The sequence below is a fragment of the Carettochelys insculpta genome, chromosome 12, assembly GCF_033958435.1.
Source record: "Carettochelys insculpta isolate YL-2023 chromosome 12, ASM3395843v1, whole genome shotgun sequence".
NCBI classification, from domain to species: Eukaryota; Metazoa; Chordata; order Testudines; family Carettochelyidae; genus Carettochelys; species Carettochelys insculpta.
This window is the reverse complement of record NC_134148.1, coordinates 34,524,374-34,544,674: the sequence shown is the minus strand read 5'-3', so window position 1 is coordinate 34,544,674 and position 20,301 is coordinate 34,524,374. Positions and strand designations below refer to the sequence as shown.

Here is a 20,301-nt window from a genome sequence, read left to right as displayed (position 1 = left end):
CTCTCTGAAAAGGATGCAAAGAGCTGAGGGGTCTGTTGAATTGGTTCAGAACATCCAGCAGATATGTGGAGACTTTTTAAAGATTTGTTTAGAAAAAACCAGCTGATATTTGGATATTTAATGGCTTTGAAAGGTTTGAATACTTCATTTCCCCAACCTAGTCAGATCCTTTACCATTGTAGTCCCCTTATTCCCTCCCGCAAAACTCAGCTTCCTCTTTCCAGCACACCTCACCTCACGACAGCTGATCTTACAGTGTGCAAAACACGAAAGCGATTTCTTAGCTCTTGCACATACACTGTCAGTCACTGGCCTAGGTGCTCCATTCCTAAGACATCAAGCAGCTCCTAATACATAATCCCTCACTTTCACCTGACCGTGGAATTCAAAATAACTGAAGGGCAACAGAGACTGCCAAACTGGCTGAGAAGCTCAGCTGGATTTCTGCCAAGGTAGGAAGCCACTTATGAGGGCTGGGTCCTAAACTTTATAACCTACTAACAATTTCAGATGTGCTTCAAAATGTGTACAGAAGTTGGTGCAGAATCCTATTTTCCTCCAGTCCAGTCCCACATTTCCAAATATGAATCTACTGATGTGTTCTCATTATTACCTCCAACAGGGCAACCAACTATTAACCCACCTATACACAGACTTGTTTCTTTAGCAGAATTTCAAAGGAAATTATCTCAAACAAATTCTCATTTGAACAAGCTAGTTCTACCAGTTACTTACCAAAAATCTTTTCATACAACTGGATAATAACTCTGTGTCCATAGGCATTTCAAGCTGTACATTTGTGTCCCCCCACCGCCTACATTTGACAGGCATTTATCTCTAACCCTCCTTTGGAAGTCAACTTACAGGGGCACGTTCCATTACTTACATTGGCTAGAAAGAACCAAATTAATCAAGTAATGACAATGAACAGTTTTTAGCCCAAATCATTGTAGAAACTAGAGCCAGAAAAATACCTACTGTTTATAGAGTACATCCTCTCGCTCTTCCTTTGCAAGGCTGCTCTCTACAGCATAGTACATGCGCTAGAGCTTTGTCTAAACAAGACTGAAATGCCTCCAGTAACCGGACTACTCTCACTTATTATGAAAGACTCTATCACAGTCTTTGCACTATCAGACAAGTTTGTAACCTAATTTTTTCCCTTTTCTAATTTTACCCTAGTAAAACTTAGCCATACCTTCATACCACCCTTACCAATTTCTCCATATCCATTTCCCAGTCCAGAAAGGAGTTAAGTACCCCTAGCAATTTTCTGAGCACCCTCAACTACTATAAACTTTGGCATCTTGAAGGGTTGTCCTTTAGTGTTTAAACCTTTGAGATAATTCTAGTCAGTCCATACATTTCAAGGCCAGATGTTCCTTTCATTTTCCCTTCATTTCCCAATCACCTGTGTTGATACAATGAAAGATTGAGAAGAAGCCTTTTAACCTCTGGCATTTTATTCTGCTCAGTGCAAATCTAGACAACCCACTAGGAAAGATGTTGGCAGCATCTGGTCTACACTAAAGCTCCCCTTATGGTAACCATGAGAACATTTTAAGAAAAACCTCAGACTAGGTAACTCAAACTATTGGCAGAAAGGCTGAGATCCAGTACAAATGGTCATTTCCATCCATGTTTATGAAATATTTAGCATCTGCAGAATGCCTACTCTAAATATTTGATATCTGTGACAGCAAATCTAAAGATTTATAATTCTCTCTTATAAATTAACATTGGATTCTTCCCATGCAAATGCCATATTACGGAGCACTTACCCCAGATTAAAACAATGTACCTCAATGGTATGAAATACAAAATAATTGTTGCTGCGGTCAGTATTAGGCAGGCTAGGACTGACAGGAAAGGCACTGTCCAATTCAATGTGCTGTAAAAGATAACAAGAAAACCTCTTCAGTGTTACTGATCTTAAATTATGTCTATAACTTACATCCCATTAAGAACTCAATGACTCTGCAATATTCAAGTCACATAAATAAAGTGTAAAGGAGAGCACAAGGTGTTTAGAGAACAAACATACAGGTTGCACCTTCTAAAACTGGCACTCACAGATCTGGCAACATCCACTGTCTGCAGGACCAGAGATGTTCCTGGACCAGAGAGCCAGTGCAGGAGGGCAGCCAGCTGGTAGTCCCATGGGGGTGGAGGGGAAGTGAGGCTGGACTGGAGGCAGCCTCCTCCGGCAGCTCCCTGTGGGGGACCTGGTCTGGAGCACTGGCTTCCATGGCGGCCCCAGCGGACCTGATACTGGGGCTGAATCCAGGTGGATGGCTGTGGTGGTGAGCCATGGCTGGAGAGCCACGGAGCCAGAGCTGGAAGGCCAGCAGGCAAGGCCAGGCATTAACCTCTCCTGGTCCTGCAAAATCCTTCGTTTGGGACCACTGAGGTCCCAACAGGGAGGTGCAACCTGTACTAAATTCTGCAGCTGGATGTGACAAGAAGAATAGTTTCTGGAGTCTACACATCTCCTTTCACTGCTGTAACTTTTACCAATCCATTACTATTTTTTTTTAATTTAGGTACTCTCCAGCATTACACAGAGTGAGCCAGCAGGTGTCCAAGCTTATCCACATCACCAAAGTATTCAGTCTTATTTTATAGGGACCACAAGAAAAAGATAAAGAAGTAGTCCAGTCACCAGAGTCATCTAGTCTTTGGCCGAGACTGATCACACCTTCAGTCACTATGCTCTTAGGTGAGGCGGACAATAATGCATTAGGAAGTGCAGTTCATTTCACTCAGGCCACCCAACAGCCCAGTAACTGCAAAACTGGACCATGTATGGCATAATGAGAGGTGATATAACTGAGAGATGCTATTTAGGGACTCTTCAGAGTTACTCCGTTGCCCTTACACCATGCCTCTGTGAGCTCCATCTACTTCCTAGCAGCAGCAACAACGTACCCTGCAAACCGCAGTACAAGTTATTTGTTAATTTACAGGTGGAGATCTTTGTGTCCCTGTAGTATATGGATTGTCTGTTGGCATCCTTACATTACAATGAAGGTGGCGAGACAGTCAAAATGGACCACTCATATCAACTTCAGGATATAAAACAAGATAATCTTCATCTCGCAAATCAAATTTGTAGAAGGCGGAAAATATTTTAACTTCCATGGTGGTATTCAAATACTAAGTAAAGACAGAATGCAAGGGCTTCCACAGTTATTATACAACTGTGTAGCTTGACTGAAAAACAAAAACCAAACCACACAGCAGCTCAATATAATTAAGCTCTGACAAATCCCTCGAATTACAGAATCAGAGTGACACACAGTGCTGGCACAAACCAGTCTGTCATTTAAAAACCAAACAAGACAAAACAAAAACTTTGGTAGCAATTTTTAAATGCTACATCGTTTTTGAATTACAATGGAATTCTTTGGGAATTACATAGGGCATCCACATTAAAACCAATGGGTTCTTTAAAATCATTGTTACCAAAATAAATACCAGCATTAATAGTGTTTAAGCACTCTGAGCCTTCCTGCCATGCAGCTGGACAGAACAGTACCCTGTTCATGGAGTGGAATACATCTCCTGGCCACTTCCACCACAGCTGGGATGGATGGAGTGGAACTACAACACATGGATTTGATATATTTTTAGCCCCGACCCAGCTCCTTATTTAAGCTTGTCTCTGTTACAGACAATCGCTTTGTGTCAAAACGAAAAAAGTAGTGAGGGTCAGTTACACTCCACTATGGATCTAATTATAAAAAAATAAAAAAGTGTGTCTAGGGGAGTTATTTAGGGAGTCCTCACACCCCTGATCTCCATGCTTCCTGGTGTGATGCACAAGGACTGTGACTTCTGTTGTGACAAATGATAAAGGACCTCCTGACGTTCCTTCATGGCAGCAGGAAGCCTAAATGGATACATGGACAAGCATTTCAAGTCATAAGATAGAGGTGACAAGCAATAAATAACCAATAGGTCTAGCCTAGGAATGATGGGAAAAACACTTCCAGCATTAATCCCCACTCAATTCAAAGACAATGGATGAGCAAGAGGAATACCCTGAAATGCACCTCTTTGATCACCTCCCTCCAGCAGATGATTCCCTGGACCCCCCAGGTCAGAGTTACCCATCCCCTACCCTCATCCATGAATGTAGGTAAGAAAAGGGGTTGATGGCAGCATGCAGGGGTGAACTGAGAAGGGGCAGGGCTGTGGATTATTTTTCTCCTCTCTGCTCTGAGCTGTCTTCTGTGGTACCACCATGGTGGAGAAGAAACAGACCCAGGCCTGGCTACTCACTTCTTGACAGCTCCCAACGGCTCTCTGAGGGAGGAATTTGTTTCCTAACTTCCAGTTATGTCCCTTTAGACTGCCCTACACATTTCAGAACCTGGCAGCAAAACATTCGCTTACTTTTTAATGCGCTCTCCAAATGATGCTATTTCTTCTAAGATGTTTTGAACTGTTATAACAATATCCTGGACCATGTGGATTCTTTCAATTATTCCCTTTTTCTCAGATTCCTGAAAAGTAAACAAAATTTTTATTTACTCTGCTTTTCCTATTGTTTTCATAAACAAAATGGGGACCGAATAGATTTTCATGTCCACACCTGTGTCTGTTCAGCTGGGATCGGGAGAGGATTAAAATGCATTTATAATATATGAAATTACTCCATGTATCACCCCTGCCCCAAACACACACACGTGCATACAGGCTATTTAAGCTGAGCACAGGTCCTTTTTCCAAGATCCCAGTTTTCAGCAGTCATACTCTACATTGAGGTCAGCAACCCCACCCCCCAGGTCCCACCTCCCCCAGTCATGGGTGCCAAGAATAACAGAGCTGGTTTTCATCAGCAAGTGAGGCGGGAGCTCAGCTCCACCCCTCCTCCCCCATGCAGATGGAATCTTGCTTCAAGCCATGCTGCCTGTGGATCAATAAAAGACTAGCTAATGTACCAACAACCACCTAAACAGTAATGCTCAGCATCTTAATTTATTTATTAATAAATTTCTTAGTGACTTTAAAAAGCATCACCAACACTCAAACCGTACATAGAGGTCAAAAGGTCAAATTTTGGCATTCTGCCTCAGAAAGGGTGTTGAGCCCAGTCTACACCATCTACCTCACAGAGGCTCATCAGACGAATGCATCTAATCCCAGGCCTACATTTCTCATCTGATGTTGACCTGCATGAGATTTTGCACCAAGAGCCTGATTAGGAGAAATACTGAGGATCTGCAGCTCCTATTGATTTCAACTGAACATGCAGGTGCTCAGAATCTCAAAGGCTCAAGCCCATGCAGAAGTGATTATTGATATATTATGTACAAATTCTGCAAAACTGGGCAATCATTTTCTGATGCAAACACAATATACCACACAAATGAGTTTCTATACTGCTTACACGAAACAGTTCTTCATCTAATGCTCTATTAAAGACAAGATTCATATGCTTCATGGCCTCATCAACAGCCATTACATTATTCCACACAGATATGTCAAGTGATCATATGTAAAGTTAAATCATTTCCAATCTTTGGGGTTGGTCTGTCCCAACTACCCAACATGTCTCCCCTATTTTCACTCAGAAAGTGTTAATAACCATGTCTGCCTACAAAACAGTATCAGTCTTACAGATCCACCTTTGAGTGTGTCATATCCTAACCTAATCTCTTCTGCTGAACTTTAGAACAAGGTAAGAGCTGTATAAACTGTGGCCCTCGGCAATCTGAAACCTAGGTTTGAATATCTAATTTCATCCAAACAAGCTTAAATTTTGCATTAATCAATTATGACTTTTCTTGTCATTTCATTGATCACTGTTCTCTGAAAAATATATACATGTATGAATAAAAATTGGACATATTTTATGTTCATTTAATTTTTTTTAATTTATTTATCCTCTTTGCACATGCAAAAATACAACGGCAAGTTTATTGCCTATAGGCAATTTCTTCTAGTCAACCAGTTACAATTAAGTTGTTTAAACAAATGTGTTGCAACAGCAGAAAAAAACTTCACGTGTCTGAAAATTGTGGGTATTGGGGATACTTTTTTTTTTTTTTTTAAAGGGGTACTTTATTTAAAAAAGGTAGAGAAACACTGTTTTAGGCCACAGGATTACAGGAAACTAGTGTACAGCAATAATAAAGAAAGCGAAGAATGTATTAACATGAGAACAGCTTAAATTGGTTACAGAAATGAGGATACACTTTTCAGTGTCAACATTACACTTCTTTGCATGCAAACTGGTATGACCACAGACATTCTAGTTGAGGTGCAAAATATTTTAATGTGCAAACATTTTAGCTCCTCACACTCCTCCCCCCTGAGATAGGGAGGATTTTACATTGCATTTTTGATTGTCCAAGAATCGTCCAATTTGAGGGGGACTGGTGGAAATGTGTTTTAACCTATTAAAACCCAGACTGAGGGAAATCTGTAGGAATGGTGCTACTAGTTCCTTTCATGATCACTTATTTCCTCACTTACTAGAGTCAAATGAGGGTAATCTGGGACCTCATATGGAATTCCCTTATATTCTTGCCTCTACACATCACCACCCTCTGCTACATTCTTACCCCTAGCTTGAGTGGAATAGTAGGGTTTAGAATCACCAGCTGGTATGGTAGAACCTTCATCACTGCTTTCCTTTAAGCTGAAATCACTCAGGGACGAGGCACCTTTTCTACAGCTCCTGCTATGGTAATGCTATGCCAAATCAATGACCCCGTACATATATATCTCCTTCTCTGCCCCTCCCCATATATTTTTAAACAATATGCGATCCTTTTTGTCTCTAAGTTTTAAACAAAAAAACAATAACAATTTTGAGCAAAAATTTAATATTTGGGTGTTCCTCTTAGATACACGTCACTGTGCAATGAAAAGAAGTGGAATTTTAAATACCACATTTGGGTATTGAAAGAGAATAATTTCACAGAATTTTTTAAAACAAAAACAACATCTCTTGAATATGCAAAACAAAAAGTAACCACATAACAAAGCAGAAAAAAACTATCATTTTCACACAGGTCCAGTTATAACCTTGATAGGGTCAGAATTAAATGATGTCATGATTATTTTAAATTATTTGCACACTGTTATGCACCTTACAGACAAGTGGAACACAGAGCAAAAATTCATGGAGAGTCTCCTCAGTAATTAATTTAGTTCTGTCCAAATTGCAATTAATTGGAATGGAAGGCAAGAAATTTCCAAACGCGATCTTCCAAAGCAAACCTACTTTTGCTGCCTGGAGTGGCAAAATAATCTGGCAGCATTTTTTTTGCATCTTGCTGACTTTATTTACACATCTCAGACTGATCTATAAAATGCTGTGATAACGCAGTTTAACACACACATTACTTCTGCTGCAGCTATAGAGCAGCCTTGGAAAAATAAAACACTGATTCATTCTGAAGGATGAAATAGTCATCAATGTGTTTCTTACCTAGCACACACACAAGCACACACAGTACTGCTAGAGAATGGCTTCTCCAAGTTGGAATACAAAACACACACAAGACAGAAAAGCGTGTATGTATGTGTAGTCTGTGGAAATAATCAGCAAGTGCGGTCACTGAAATCAGATTCTGATTAGCAAGTAATTTGGCCTTTGCAGCTGTTCTTGTGATGTATCTACAGACTGCATGTTTTTGCAAGAATCATTTGGAAGTTCCTGGACTTTTCATATTGGGCTCAAGAAATGACGCAAGAGAGGACATTCTAATTTCATGAAGCTAGAGTCACTGCTCTTTGTTGCCTGAATGATAAAGAAATAAAATACAGGCAATCATCATGTCAAAAGCAAAGTATGAGCATCAATAAATGTGCTATATTTGAGCCTGATGTAGAATGAATTCACAGGACGATTTCACTTCCCTAAAATACACAACACCGAAGATTCCACAGAATTATACTCCTTTTCATATCATATCACGGTTTTCTGCGGCCTGAGGTGTCTCAAGTCCATGTGTAACTGGCCCAGCTTAGAAAAAAGTCTGGACTCCTGTAGTTTAAAATCTTAGCTCAGAAGGTCTTTGTTTAAGTTTAAATTTAAAATAAAATATCCTGACTGTTTCCAGCAAGCCTTTTTATTTTAAATGGATAGTAAAATCCCCATTTTTTCAAGGTCTCTCTTCTCTAAGTCTCAGCTGATTATGGCACTGTAGGTGGAATCAAACTAGTCTGCAGCCTCTGGGAAAGAATTAACACCAGCAAAATACATTTACAACAGTGAATTAATTATATAATCAGTATGCTACTTTAAATCTTTCATGCGTATTCTGATTTAAGAAAACCTTCATTTCTATATTAATTGCATGAACAAAAACACAAAGGGGTGTTACCAGAGATTAACCATGTCAGGGAAAAAAAAATTCAACAAATTCAGAAATTAAGTCTTTTGTGTCCCACTCGTGCACATCAGCCTGAACTTCGAAAGCAAGATACAAAGACTTTGCCCATGTAAGGAAAGGTGTTTTCAGATTTTACTCTTCATTACTGTTATGGCAGTGAATTAACTGGGCCATGCAAATTCACTTGAAAAGTTATGTTCTTTCTCTCAGCTTTATCTCATTTGCATTCAAAAAGTTAGGGACGGTAACAAAAGAAATGGCAATTCAGCTTCAAAACAGATAATGACTTCATTTTGAAATGTCTCATAATAAACAGAAATCCATGACTGGTCAGATAAGTTTAATAGAACCAAAACTCCCAGTTGAAATCATCAGGAACTATACATGCATAGATTTTAAGGAGAGAAGACAGATTGTCAGATCATCTAATCTAACCTCCTGTAGCAAAGGCCATAATATTTCATCCACTTATTCCTGTATTGAGCCCATTAGCTCAGGTTTTACCAAGGCCAGGTCTACACTAGGGAAATAAGTCGATTTCAGATAAGCAATTCTACCTAAGGCCATTGGGTAGCTAGAATTGACATATTTGAAATTGATTTACCTGACTGTCTTCAAAGAGGTAGGTTGAGGGGACCGTTTCTCCCATCAACCTCCCTTACGCCTCACAATAGCGAGGAGTACAGGGGTTGACTGCCAACCCAGAACAGATTGATGTCACGCATCTCTACCAGATGAGTGCAATTTAACTCTGGAAGACTGACCCTAACCAGGTCGATAGTGTCTTAAGCAAAGATGTGCCCTAGGCATGTCTTCCAGAATAGAATTCAGGCTTGTCTTAAGATGTTTAGAGAACACCACTTCTGTTAAAAGTTTGCACCAATGTTTAACCACCTTCATTATTAAAACCATACCTCTTACTATCTCTCCTTTAGGTTTCTTCCTGTAGAAAACATCCAATATAGCCTGTGTTTGTTAATCTATTACATTACAATTTCAAGGACAGTTTCTAATGCCCTTCTCTAAGTGCATTTCTGACTCACACGGTAATGTATTGTATGAACAGAACTGAAACTTCAAGCTCGAAATCACAAACAATTCCAAAAAAGCTTTATAGCACTCATATTTCAGTTTAGTTACATAAAACACTCTCATAAAAAAGAAATTTTGTATGTAACTTTCATACAACTGGCATTCATCAAAGAGATTTTTAACATGCCATAGGAAACTCATATATTAACCCAAGGGATGCTGCAAAGGGACAAGGTAAAAAGAAACAAAAATTAAAAGGGGTAAATTGCAAAAAGAGGAACATGGCAGTGAAACTGGCAAAAAAGTCAGGAATGGTAATCCTGGAAATTTTCAGGAAAAAAAATACGTTGTAAAGTTTGAATAGCACTTGGGCAGTTCTAAATATCACCATAAGCTTTTATGCACAAGATAACCCAAGCTGACATTGTCCTTGAAAGCATAACATGGGCAATGCATTATTGGGATTTGTCCAATGTACTAAGTAAATTTCTCTAGTGTATTAAGAACAAACAGGACTGTCTTTAAAAAAAAATCCAAAATACTCATGCATGCATAACTTCTTGCTCTGTTGTTCTTCTGGGTTTTAAAACCATGTTGGGGTTATTTGAAGAAATGCAGACTTTACCAATGCTTGATTTTCCTCGTAACTTTCATGCACTATGCAGTAGAATGGTGTTTCAAACTTATCTTTGCTAAAGAAATATTCCCAAAGACCAATGTCTTGACAGATGTGTATCATTTTAAATCAAAAAAGATATAATGGATTAAAAACCTCAGAGAATTGTCCCTGACCATTATTGAGTGTATTGCAGACAGAGTGAATTTCCCTATTGAGTGAAGTCAGGGTATTCTCAGGCCAGGTCTACACTACAAAAGAAATTTGACTTAAGATATGCAACTCCAGCTACGAGAATTGAGTAGCTGGTGTCTACGTACACTAACTTGAATTTCTGACATAGACCCACTGTGGGAGATCAATGGGAGAAACTGTAAGGAGCACCAGAATTGATGGTATCACCCTCAATGTTCAGTTTAGCATGTCCCTAATAGATGACCTAAATTGAACCTGAAAGATTTAACTCCAGAGCCTCAATTTTCCTGTAAGTATAAACATGCCCCCAATTGCCACTGAGAGTCTTGCTGGGTTGATATATTGCCATCATCAGTGTAGTATATGAACATGCCCCAAGTGTAAGGACAATAATTATCTCCTTTTTCCCTTCCATGCCAGCAAGAATGGGGTGTAAATTCGTGTCATTTAATTATTACTGAATGTAGAAGAATTTTTAGGCAAAGAAGTAAGTTGTGTACATTACTCTGAATGATATAAGGTTCTTGATCACTCTTGCAGCAAGTTTCCTAGTCTTTATGCAGTTCCTATGGAACTTCTGCTTCCACTGGTTATGAATCTCTCTCTTGGTGGCTTGACAGTTTGGATATGTCTAGACTGCAGGCTTCTGTTCACAAAACTTCTGCTGACATTGTGTGTCTAGACTGCAGATCTGTCGACAGAGATCAGCCAGTTGGGAGCATTCTGTCGACATCCCTGTACTCCTCATCACAGGAGGAAGAAGGGATGTCTCAACAGTGGGTGTTTTTCCCTGACATGTGGCCCCATGTGGATGGGACAAATGTTGGAAAAGCCTCTCTCAATAGAACTATCAGCAGTCATTCTAGACAATCTAAACATTGCCTTTCATTCTTCTAGTGTAATGATGACCTTGTAGGAAGCAGTGGTCATGCAAATGGAGAGTCTCTCTAGCTTCCAGGATGAATTTCATGCAGTCCTTTGACAATCAGCCCAGTAACCTTGAACTGGACTCTGTTCAAAGGGCAGCCATAACACAGAGGCATAAATCAGACTGAAATGAATAATCCACATTGTTAAGAGACTCTTGTCCTTTATTGCATCTATTGTGTGCTGTTGGAGGATTCTTGTTACCTAACAGAAGGAGAGGTAGATTTACACAATGCACGCCTATAGTTGTACATCTACCTCACGCAATATAAAGATGATAGAGAATTGGACATGTTCAGACTTCTAGTTTTTAACATCCATGCTGAAAACATGACTGCCTGACTGCCAATGGAAATATGCATGTCTCTGAGCTAGTCAATCAACAAGAGATGAAAATATGCATACTAGAGTGACATAAAAGGGTCCAAATTATGCTCTCAGTTACAATGGTATGAAATTTCTCACAACTCCATGTAAGTTAATGGAATGTTTTCAGAGCAACACAAACAAGAGCACCATTGGCCTTGTAGGGTCACAATTTCAAAGCCTGTGTGTTGGAATCTCTGCTCATCAAGACTTTTAGTATTGCTTGACTGTCACCTTGTGGTTCCTCCATGTCATCTGTTTGTTGTATACACTTTCTGTCTCTTATCTTTTATACTGAGATCATAAGCTCTTTGGGGCCTGGGCCATTTCCAAGTTATGCGTGGACACAATGATTGGCAAAATGGTGCTGGGACTCTATGTATTACCCCAATATAAATAATCAAACTAGCAGCATTAATAATCATGCCATCTACTCCTTCCATTTTATGGTGTAGGCCTACATCTAGATTATCCTTGCAGCTGAAAATAATTTATGTAATTTGCACAAAGCAAATTGTGTAAGTTATTTTGAGTTACATTAGTTCTAACCCAGTGCCATCCAAACAACACCGAGGTTCGAAATAAGGGGTTATTTCGAGATCTCTGCTATCCCTCTCATGACGAGGGATAACAGAAATGGAATACAGTGCTGATATTTTGAGGGTGCCATTTAGCCCCAGAGTTGCAATTTTGGGATACATTTGAGGCCCCCAGGAGGAAGGTGGCAAGGCCAGAGCATTCTTACTTTGTCAAAAAGGCCATTTGGGTTCATAGGTACCTAGGTGTAAACTTAGAGGAGCTGTAAGGCTGCTCTAAGTATTACCTAAAATCCGGTAAGTCCCCAGAGGGTTGCAAAATGGAGACAGAGTTGGTTTAGACCCCCTCTATACTTTCTTCTAGATCACTCTGTCTCTTTAGTTTAGCCATTTGTGGCTCTTCTGTCATTACTGCTCAGTGAAGTTATTTATAGGAACCCTAGCTGTGTCTACACGTGCACGCTACTTCGAAGTAGCGGCACTAACTTCGAAATAGCACCCGTCGCGGCTACACGCGTCGGGCGCTATTTCGAAGTTAACTTCGACGTTAGGCGGCAAGACGTCGAAGTCGCTAACCTCATGAGGGGATCGGAATAGCGCCCTACTTCGACGTTCAACGTCGAAGTAGGGACCGTGTAGACGATCCGCGTCCCGCAACGTCGAAATTGTGGGGTCCTCCATGGCAGCCATCAGCTGGGGGGTTGAGAGACGCTGTCTCTCCAGCCCATGCGGGGCTCTACGGTCACCGTGTGCAGCAGCCCTTAGCCCAGGGCTTCTGGCTGCTGCTGCTGCTGCAGCGGGGGATTCATGCTGCATGCACAGGGTCTGCAACTCGTTGTCGGCTCTGTGTATCTTGTGCTGTTTAGTGCAAGTGTGTCTGGGAGGGGCCCTTTAAGGGAGCGGCTGGCTTTTGAGTCCGCCCTGTGACCCTGTCTGCAGCTGTGCCTGGCACCCTTATTTCGATGTGTGCTACTGTGGCGTGTAGACGTTCCCTCGCTGCGCCTATTTCGATGTGGTGCTGCGCAACGTTGATGTTGAACATCGACGTTGCCAGCCCTGGAGGACGTGTAGACGTTATTCATCGAAATAGCCTATTTCGATGTCGCCACATCGAAATAGGCTACTTCGATGTAGGCTTCACGTGTAGACGTAGCCCCTATGTATTTAGACATGGAAGCAATATTTCCTTGGGCCAGCTCCTCCAGATGGGAGGTATGGTCAAGACAGGACAATAGGAGGGAATATTCATGCTACTAAAAAACCTAACATACTCTTTTAAAAGATGGCATGGTGAAACATCCTTGCCCATCAGACAGCTTGCTTTCAAACAGCATTGTTAGCACAAGTACATCCATTATGGCTTATTGTATTTTAAAGCCTCTATCATCGTTGGTCTTCAGTGGTATTAATGGGAGATGTGGACACATTATACGTGATTATTACAATGAATGGGATGAAAAAAACTTAAAGCAATTATTTATATCTTAAGGAATGAAAGCAAAAAGATGATATTGTCTTGACTGACCTTTTCTAAGTATGGGATATATCCTCTTACACAATGTATTCTGGGTTCATGTTTCAATTACTGACCTTTACTGTGGAGAAAATTAATGCAATTTTCGTCATAATCCACCCATACAAATAAAATCCATACGGAAGGTTTCCACATGCTAAATCTAACACAAATGGAAAATGTCAGCTGTTTGCTACTGGATGAATCTGATTTTATTTGTTGGGCTGGAGCCTCTGAATTATGCTTGAAAAACTTGGTGCATTTTTGGTACCTACTAGGATAACAGACATGTTCTTATATCAGAAAAAAATGCATTTTTCCCTTTGGAGATTTCTTTTCCAAGCATAATCCATAGTGGCTGGGTCTACACAGAACAGCTCTCCCGTCAGCTCCATGCTAATAAGTGCCTCAAAATTACAAATGGCTGCTCATTACCATGGTCCCATGGCTCATTATCATAGTTGCACAAGAGCTCACTCTTGGCAGAGAGGGGTGCCAGCAGTAAACAGGCTATGTGGACGTGCCCCTGCCATCAAAAAGCCACTCTGTCGCCAGCCCCTTTTGCCTGAAAAACCTGTGAGATAAAACAGTGCTATTATCCCCATTTTACAGATTGAGAAGGGAGAGACAGAAACCAAATGCTCTCTCATGCAGGATGGCTAAGGCAGAGCAAGAAACTGACCCTAAGCTAGTGCCTTAATCACATTATTATCTTTCCACCGAGTTTCTGCTCTACCGATTTCCAAACAAAACTTGTTACTGATAGCAATTTTTTTTTTTTTTGGAGAAAAGGGAAAAACTAATATCCTGACAACCTGAGGTCATAAAAGATTCAATGCCACTTTCCAAAGGAGTATAAAAACTCCCTTTTTGAGAAGGATGATATCTACTCTTGAAGTCATTGTCTAAAAGATATACGGAGAACAAAGACAACGATCAGCTCTATTGTGTGCTGTATTTCACTTTCCTCTATCTGCGTACTGGAAGAAAAAGATGCCTCAGTGATGTAATTTTAAAACAATCTCTAGTCCAGACAGCTATGTCCTGACAGATCCCAGAATTGACATGATGCAGTCTGAAATCTGCATCCAAGATGGCAAGAATCCGAGAAGGCATTCATCCATTGAGCAGATTTTGCCAAAGGGATGAAGCATTCTTATCTTTCACAGTCCTCTGTGTCAGCATTTGGGGGGTGGGAGGGAGGAGGAGGAGCTAGCAATTAGGCCCTGTCATTTTCAAGACTGATCGTTTAGGTGGAAGGGAGTTAATCTGCTCTTCTGTTTTTGAACTACGCGTCTGTGTGTTTATAATTTGTAAACAGTTCATCTCTCAGGGGTCGTGTTACAGTTCCCAGAAGCATGGTCTGTTATGTCTAACATGCAACAGAATCCAGAAGAGCTATGTGTGCGAGTATTTTGATACAACACATTAATGACAGGAAACAGAAACAGTGACCTTGTATACCATGTCCCTACTAGCAGATTTCAATTTAGGAGTTCCTGCACTAGGGGGGAAAATGTATATTTTTCTTTTAAATGCAGACATAGCATTGAGATGTCATCTAACTCATTGTTCTTTATCTCACAAGGGCATTCTGACCACCCCTCGCACCACACTACGAAGATACTGAGCACAGCTAAATGCACTTAATCTCGATTCCCCTCGATACACACATGCAGTTTCCATTACAGTTTGAACCTCTCTAATCCAGAATTCTCTCATTTGGCAAACTCCATAATCTGGCAAAATTTTAGTTAGCTGGATGTCCATGTATTATGGGTGTGGCTGTTTTCCCACATGGTCCCATAAAATTTGTTTGCAGCCACCAGTCCTGGATCTCAGTAGTCTGTGTTGTTACTATGTTGTAATTTATCCTTAAATGTCTTCTAAGTGCCCAGTAAGCAGTGGAGGTGTTGGTAATAATAATATAGTTTGACCTCTCATGGTCTGGCAAATTCTCTCGTCTGGTACCAGTCATATTCCCAGGGTACCAGATTAAAGTGGTTCAATCTGTACGATTAAAAAGGAGGGTACACCTGACAGGATGGTCATGCCAGGGTCTAAGTTGGTAGTTACTTTAGTAAGGGTTACATATTGTGTTTATGGTGAAATGCAGTTATGCAAGATTATAGAGATGGGCACCTAATATTGTTATAAGAGAGTTTGTACAGCAGATGCCTCTGCTATGAATAGCTCAACCCAATTTCCTCAGTTGCCAGTTATTATAAGTACATAATACACAGAGCAGATCTAGAAGCAACACTACTACATCATCATCATGGTCCTCAGAAATACCTAGCATTTTGAATGCTGTCTGACCAGAGCATTCCAAAACCGAAGTGGTAAGAGAAGAAAAAGGTCAGGTTTGAGAAGAGCAAATGGCAGCTGGGCTCGGATCTCAGTTACCATGTACAAAACCATAACTCTATGGAAGTCAGTGTAGTAGAAAATTGGACCTAAATATTTTGGCTTTGCAATAAATTAATACACCGCCAAGTCCTCTGCTGATTTTGGACAAAATGTTTATTTAAATAAATGTTCATATGTCCTTTTTTTTTTGCCTTTTTTAATATGGTGAAAAGAACTGTTGTCTCCCTGTAGCAAAAACCAACTCCTAGCCCAGCCACTTACCAACATACAGTTTGCTTACTGCTCTAAACCATGCTCACAGGCTAGGGAGACCACATCTCCTTGTTTCAAATATGGGAGAGGGAGATATGGCGGGGGGAGTGGCAGCTCCTCTGGGCTCCACCAAGCCCCAGGAAGCCAGGAAGATGACAGCAGCTGCTGGCCCTCCCCTCTGGGGAAGTGGCAGCCACTGCCGCCGATCCCCCAACCCCCATGGAGTGCCGGGGAAGCCGCAGCTGCCAGCACTCCCACCACACATCCAGAGCCCTGGGGAAGCAGCAAAGACATGGCACTGAGGGTTCTCTGGCCAGCAGCTGCTGGCAGGAAGGGTCAGTGTGTGTGTGTGTGGGGGGGGGTGCTGTCATAAATAAAGGACCATCCCACCAAATATGGGACAAATGGTCACCCTACCACAGGCATATATTACAGTCAAGTTCATGGCTTATATGTCTAGAGCTTTAAGAAAAGCTAGGTAGTTTTCTCTGAATTGGCATGTACAAATGAAGAAAAGTAATTTGATAAAACAAAAAAGTGAATCTGTCAGTTCAAGTGAGTAAACAGTGAAGAATGAAGCAGTACACGCTCAGATGAAGGGTTGTATTTTCAAATCTGGTGCCTAAAGTTAGAAAACTGCTCTGATTTTCAGACATTCTAAACATCTACCACTCCACTGAAAATCACACCACTCTCGGGTAGCTCCTTAATTTTAAGCACCTATGTCACTTTTATTTTTGGAAGAATATTCACACTAGGAACACGTATGTAAATATTCTTTGAGCACAACTATTAGCACCAGAAGCGTTCAGCAGCCACCAAGAAAGATTCCTGTTGTCTTTAGGCTCATTCACTCAGCAAAAAGAACAATTTGTTTGTTAGTTGACCAAACACACAGTACAGTGAACTATAAACAAGAAGACTTGAAGTGACAGTGATTGTGAGCAATCCACAGGCTAAAATAAATTATTTGTTACATAATTTTTAATAATAAAAGATTTCTTAGTTTTTTAAAAAAAATTCTAACAGAAAACTAAGCTATATTAAAAGATGTTCACTGCAAATAGCTTGTTTAGGGTTAATCCTAACGTACTCTGGTGGATAATGTTAGGGGTTTGTACCCTAAGACTTTGATTTACTACTGAACACTTAATTTCTTCTGAATATGCTATCAACCTAAGGAAAATTCAAGAAATAGCACGTTAAGTTATTATGAAATGTTGTAAGTTGCACATAACCTTGTACGTATTTATATCCTAATATCTAAATGTCTTTTTGTATCTGTTATTCATTAAGTAATTCCTTACCTTTTAGTTCTCAAGTATTTATAGGCTATCAGATTCCCCTTCACTTTGTTACGTTTATTATAAGATGTTTATACTAAGTTCTCTTAATCTTTCTTCATATGTCATGCCTTCTAATCCTTTTTATCATTTGTCATTTTGGTTTGACAAACTGGTGAGAATGTAAAGTACTTTTCATAGTGAAAAGGGGGGATGAGCAAGTATGTCCAGATAAACTAAGAGGTACCTCTCTCCAACTCCAGTTCTTTGTACATCTGAGGCACAGAAGTGAAACTAACATTTCTGGAGGGTCTCAACTGAAATAACACTTCCAACCCTCCACAAATCTTAGCACTGCTGGTCTCCATCTTGGACAAAAACTGGAAAGAAATGTTATTCATGCTGAATTTCCATCAGAGATTGGAACTGGACTTGCTAAGAGCTATTGTACTAAAAAGAGTGTTTTCCCCATGATTTCTAGCCCACTTTTGGGGATTCCAAAGGAATGTCAGCTTCAAATAGACATCCACACTTTTGAATGCTTATCAAAATGAAACCTCATATTCTAAAGTTTGCCCACCGTGAACAGAAATCACCCTTCCCCACCACAAGCCTCTGAAGATTATAAACTGCAATCTCCTGGAATAAGACAGCATCATTTGCATTACTTCATCCCAGTTGATGTACCTACATGTAACACACTTACCTTGTCATCCTCATCTTCATCCTCATCTAGATAAGTGGTCTCCTGAAAAACATTTCCATGTTAAATTCTTCATTGGCAGACAGAGATTCAAAACATTTCTGCAACTTATCACATTCCATTTGGTACATTTCATTCTAAACCATTTTTTAAACTACCATTTTTATTTTATTACTCTGTGTTCAAGGATATTTCCCCCCTGCCCAAGATCCTAAACAATAGCATGTAATAACCATTGCAAATTTTAACTCTACATAGAGGTATTAGTGTCTGGGCCCAGTATTTTGAAGGCAACAAGCTTTTACATTCATTGCCAAGTTCTACTGCCTGTAAACAGTTTTTCTCTTAGTCTGATAAATGAACTAGTTGGTGTGTCAAGGCTGAAGATTCTATACTCAGTTTGTTCTATCCTCACAGCTACAATGACTTCTCTCTCCCATTAGGGCCATTACTGAAACATTAGACAGTAGAAAATACATTAGTATGAACATAATCAATCTCAAGAATCACATACAGCATTATCCGTTCAGTTTGACTCCTGCTCTGGCAGGTAGGGAAGAAAACAAAAGACTTGGCTAGCGTGTGAACTTAGGGACCCCTGGCTTTCAATTCAGGTATTTTACCAGCTGAGCCTTTAACAGGATCCTCCACATTAATTTAGATCTTGCTTATTTAACGGGGAGCTTTGAATGACTACATTAAAATGTTTAAACATGGGCAAAATCAGAGATTAAAGGTGGTTATCAAATCCAACCTGCTGCTCAAAGCAGGACCAACCCCAACTAAATTTTCCCAGACAGAGTTTTGCCAGGCTTGACAAGTGGGGATGTGAAGGATCATAATTAAAGATTGCTTTAATTAGATATGCAGAGTTATTTATTCATCTGAGTAAGGATCTGGGATCTCACATACCTAAACTGAGTCATATCTCCAGATCTGCCAATGGCTTTGCTGTAATGCCTAAGGTTAATATTTATGGCAGCTCCCACCTAAGACTCTCAAAAACACTTTGCAAATCCTGTTGACTTTAGTGACAAATTAGTCTGGTAATGTGCACTATGTTAATATTAGCTCCATTTTACAGCTCAGGAAAGTGAGCACAGAGCCCCACATTTCCAGAGTATGCTACAGGCACTCTGAAAGAACAACATGAAATCTGTGTTTGAAAATATACATGGGTACACGAGCCAGAAGAAGCTACTCCATATGTAACTCAGGTCTGGATGAGCAAAACAAATATGGTTGTACCCAGTTATTTGGGGGATTTTTTTTTTTTTTTAAAAAAAGAGGAGCTGGTACTCAGTTGGCTCCCCAGCCCCCTTCCCAGACAATACTGCAGCTGGGGCTGCTGAGATACCAGTAATCAGTACTGGAACACTTTACTACCCACTCCTCCCACCCACAGCCTATGCAACTCAGAACAGCCTACCTCTTTAGAGCTGCAAGAGCCACAGTATATTGGAATTCACAAAGCTCAGAAGCTGGGTATCCAGGGGATCTTTGATTAGCTAGAGGCTCAATAAAGCACCAATCCAGAAAAACACTTGGGTGTGCTTGTGCCACTTTAGCCAATGGAGAATGTCCTACTGAGTTCAGTGTCACTACTATATGCGCATAGGGTGTGTGTTACTCCCAAGTTGCATATGTAAAGGAAGGGACCAACTTATGATTAACCAAAGTCTTGCTGAAAACAGCTATTCTGTACTTTTCAGCTGTCTCTGCATGGCACTTCATTGTGTCCACCACAAGCACACTGAAAATTTTAGAGGGATTCTATTTGCTCGGGTATTCAACACACTCATCAATAAATGAGTGATGGACAGTGGCAGCCATTAACTCAGCCCTTGCCGGGCTTTATCTGGTTAGTCACACTCAACATCACTTTATAGATCATCTTTTATATTTAATAAACTATTTGTCTTGGAGTCTCCCTGGTGGTAAATTCCTATTTTGATGGTGGAATAAGGCACTCAGGGAACACATGCAATATGTGTATGAATACTTCAGACTTTACCAGGATTGGAGATTAGCAGATTGACATGAGGATAAATGGCGAGAAATCTGCAGGATGGCCTGCTATTGGAAATGTGATTTTCAACATTTTGTAACTGCTCTCCACTGGGGAATGACTCAAGACTTCAGTAGGAACAACTTACT

At 40.4% G+C, this 20,301-nt stretch overlaps 1 protein-coding gene across 1 annotated transcript in view; it reads right to left on the bottom strand.

Annotated features, from left to right (window-relative positions):
- Positions 1–20,301, bottom strand: part of MCTP2 (multiple C2 and transmembrane domain containing 2) — a 179,711-nt gene that overhangs the window by 8,393 nt on the left and 151,017 nt on the right. Inside the window, exons 20-22 of the mRNA XM_075006809.1 lie at positions 18,148–18,189; positions 4,399–4,508; positions 1,782–1,891 (exon numbers count right to left, since the gene is read on the bottom strand). Coding sequence (XP_074862910.1) covers positions 1,782–1,891; positions 4,399–4,508; positions 18,148–18,189 — 262 coding nt within the window. The remainder of the gene's footprint in view (positions 1–1,781; positions 1,892–4,398; positions 4,509–18,147; positions 18,190–20,301) is intronic.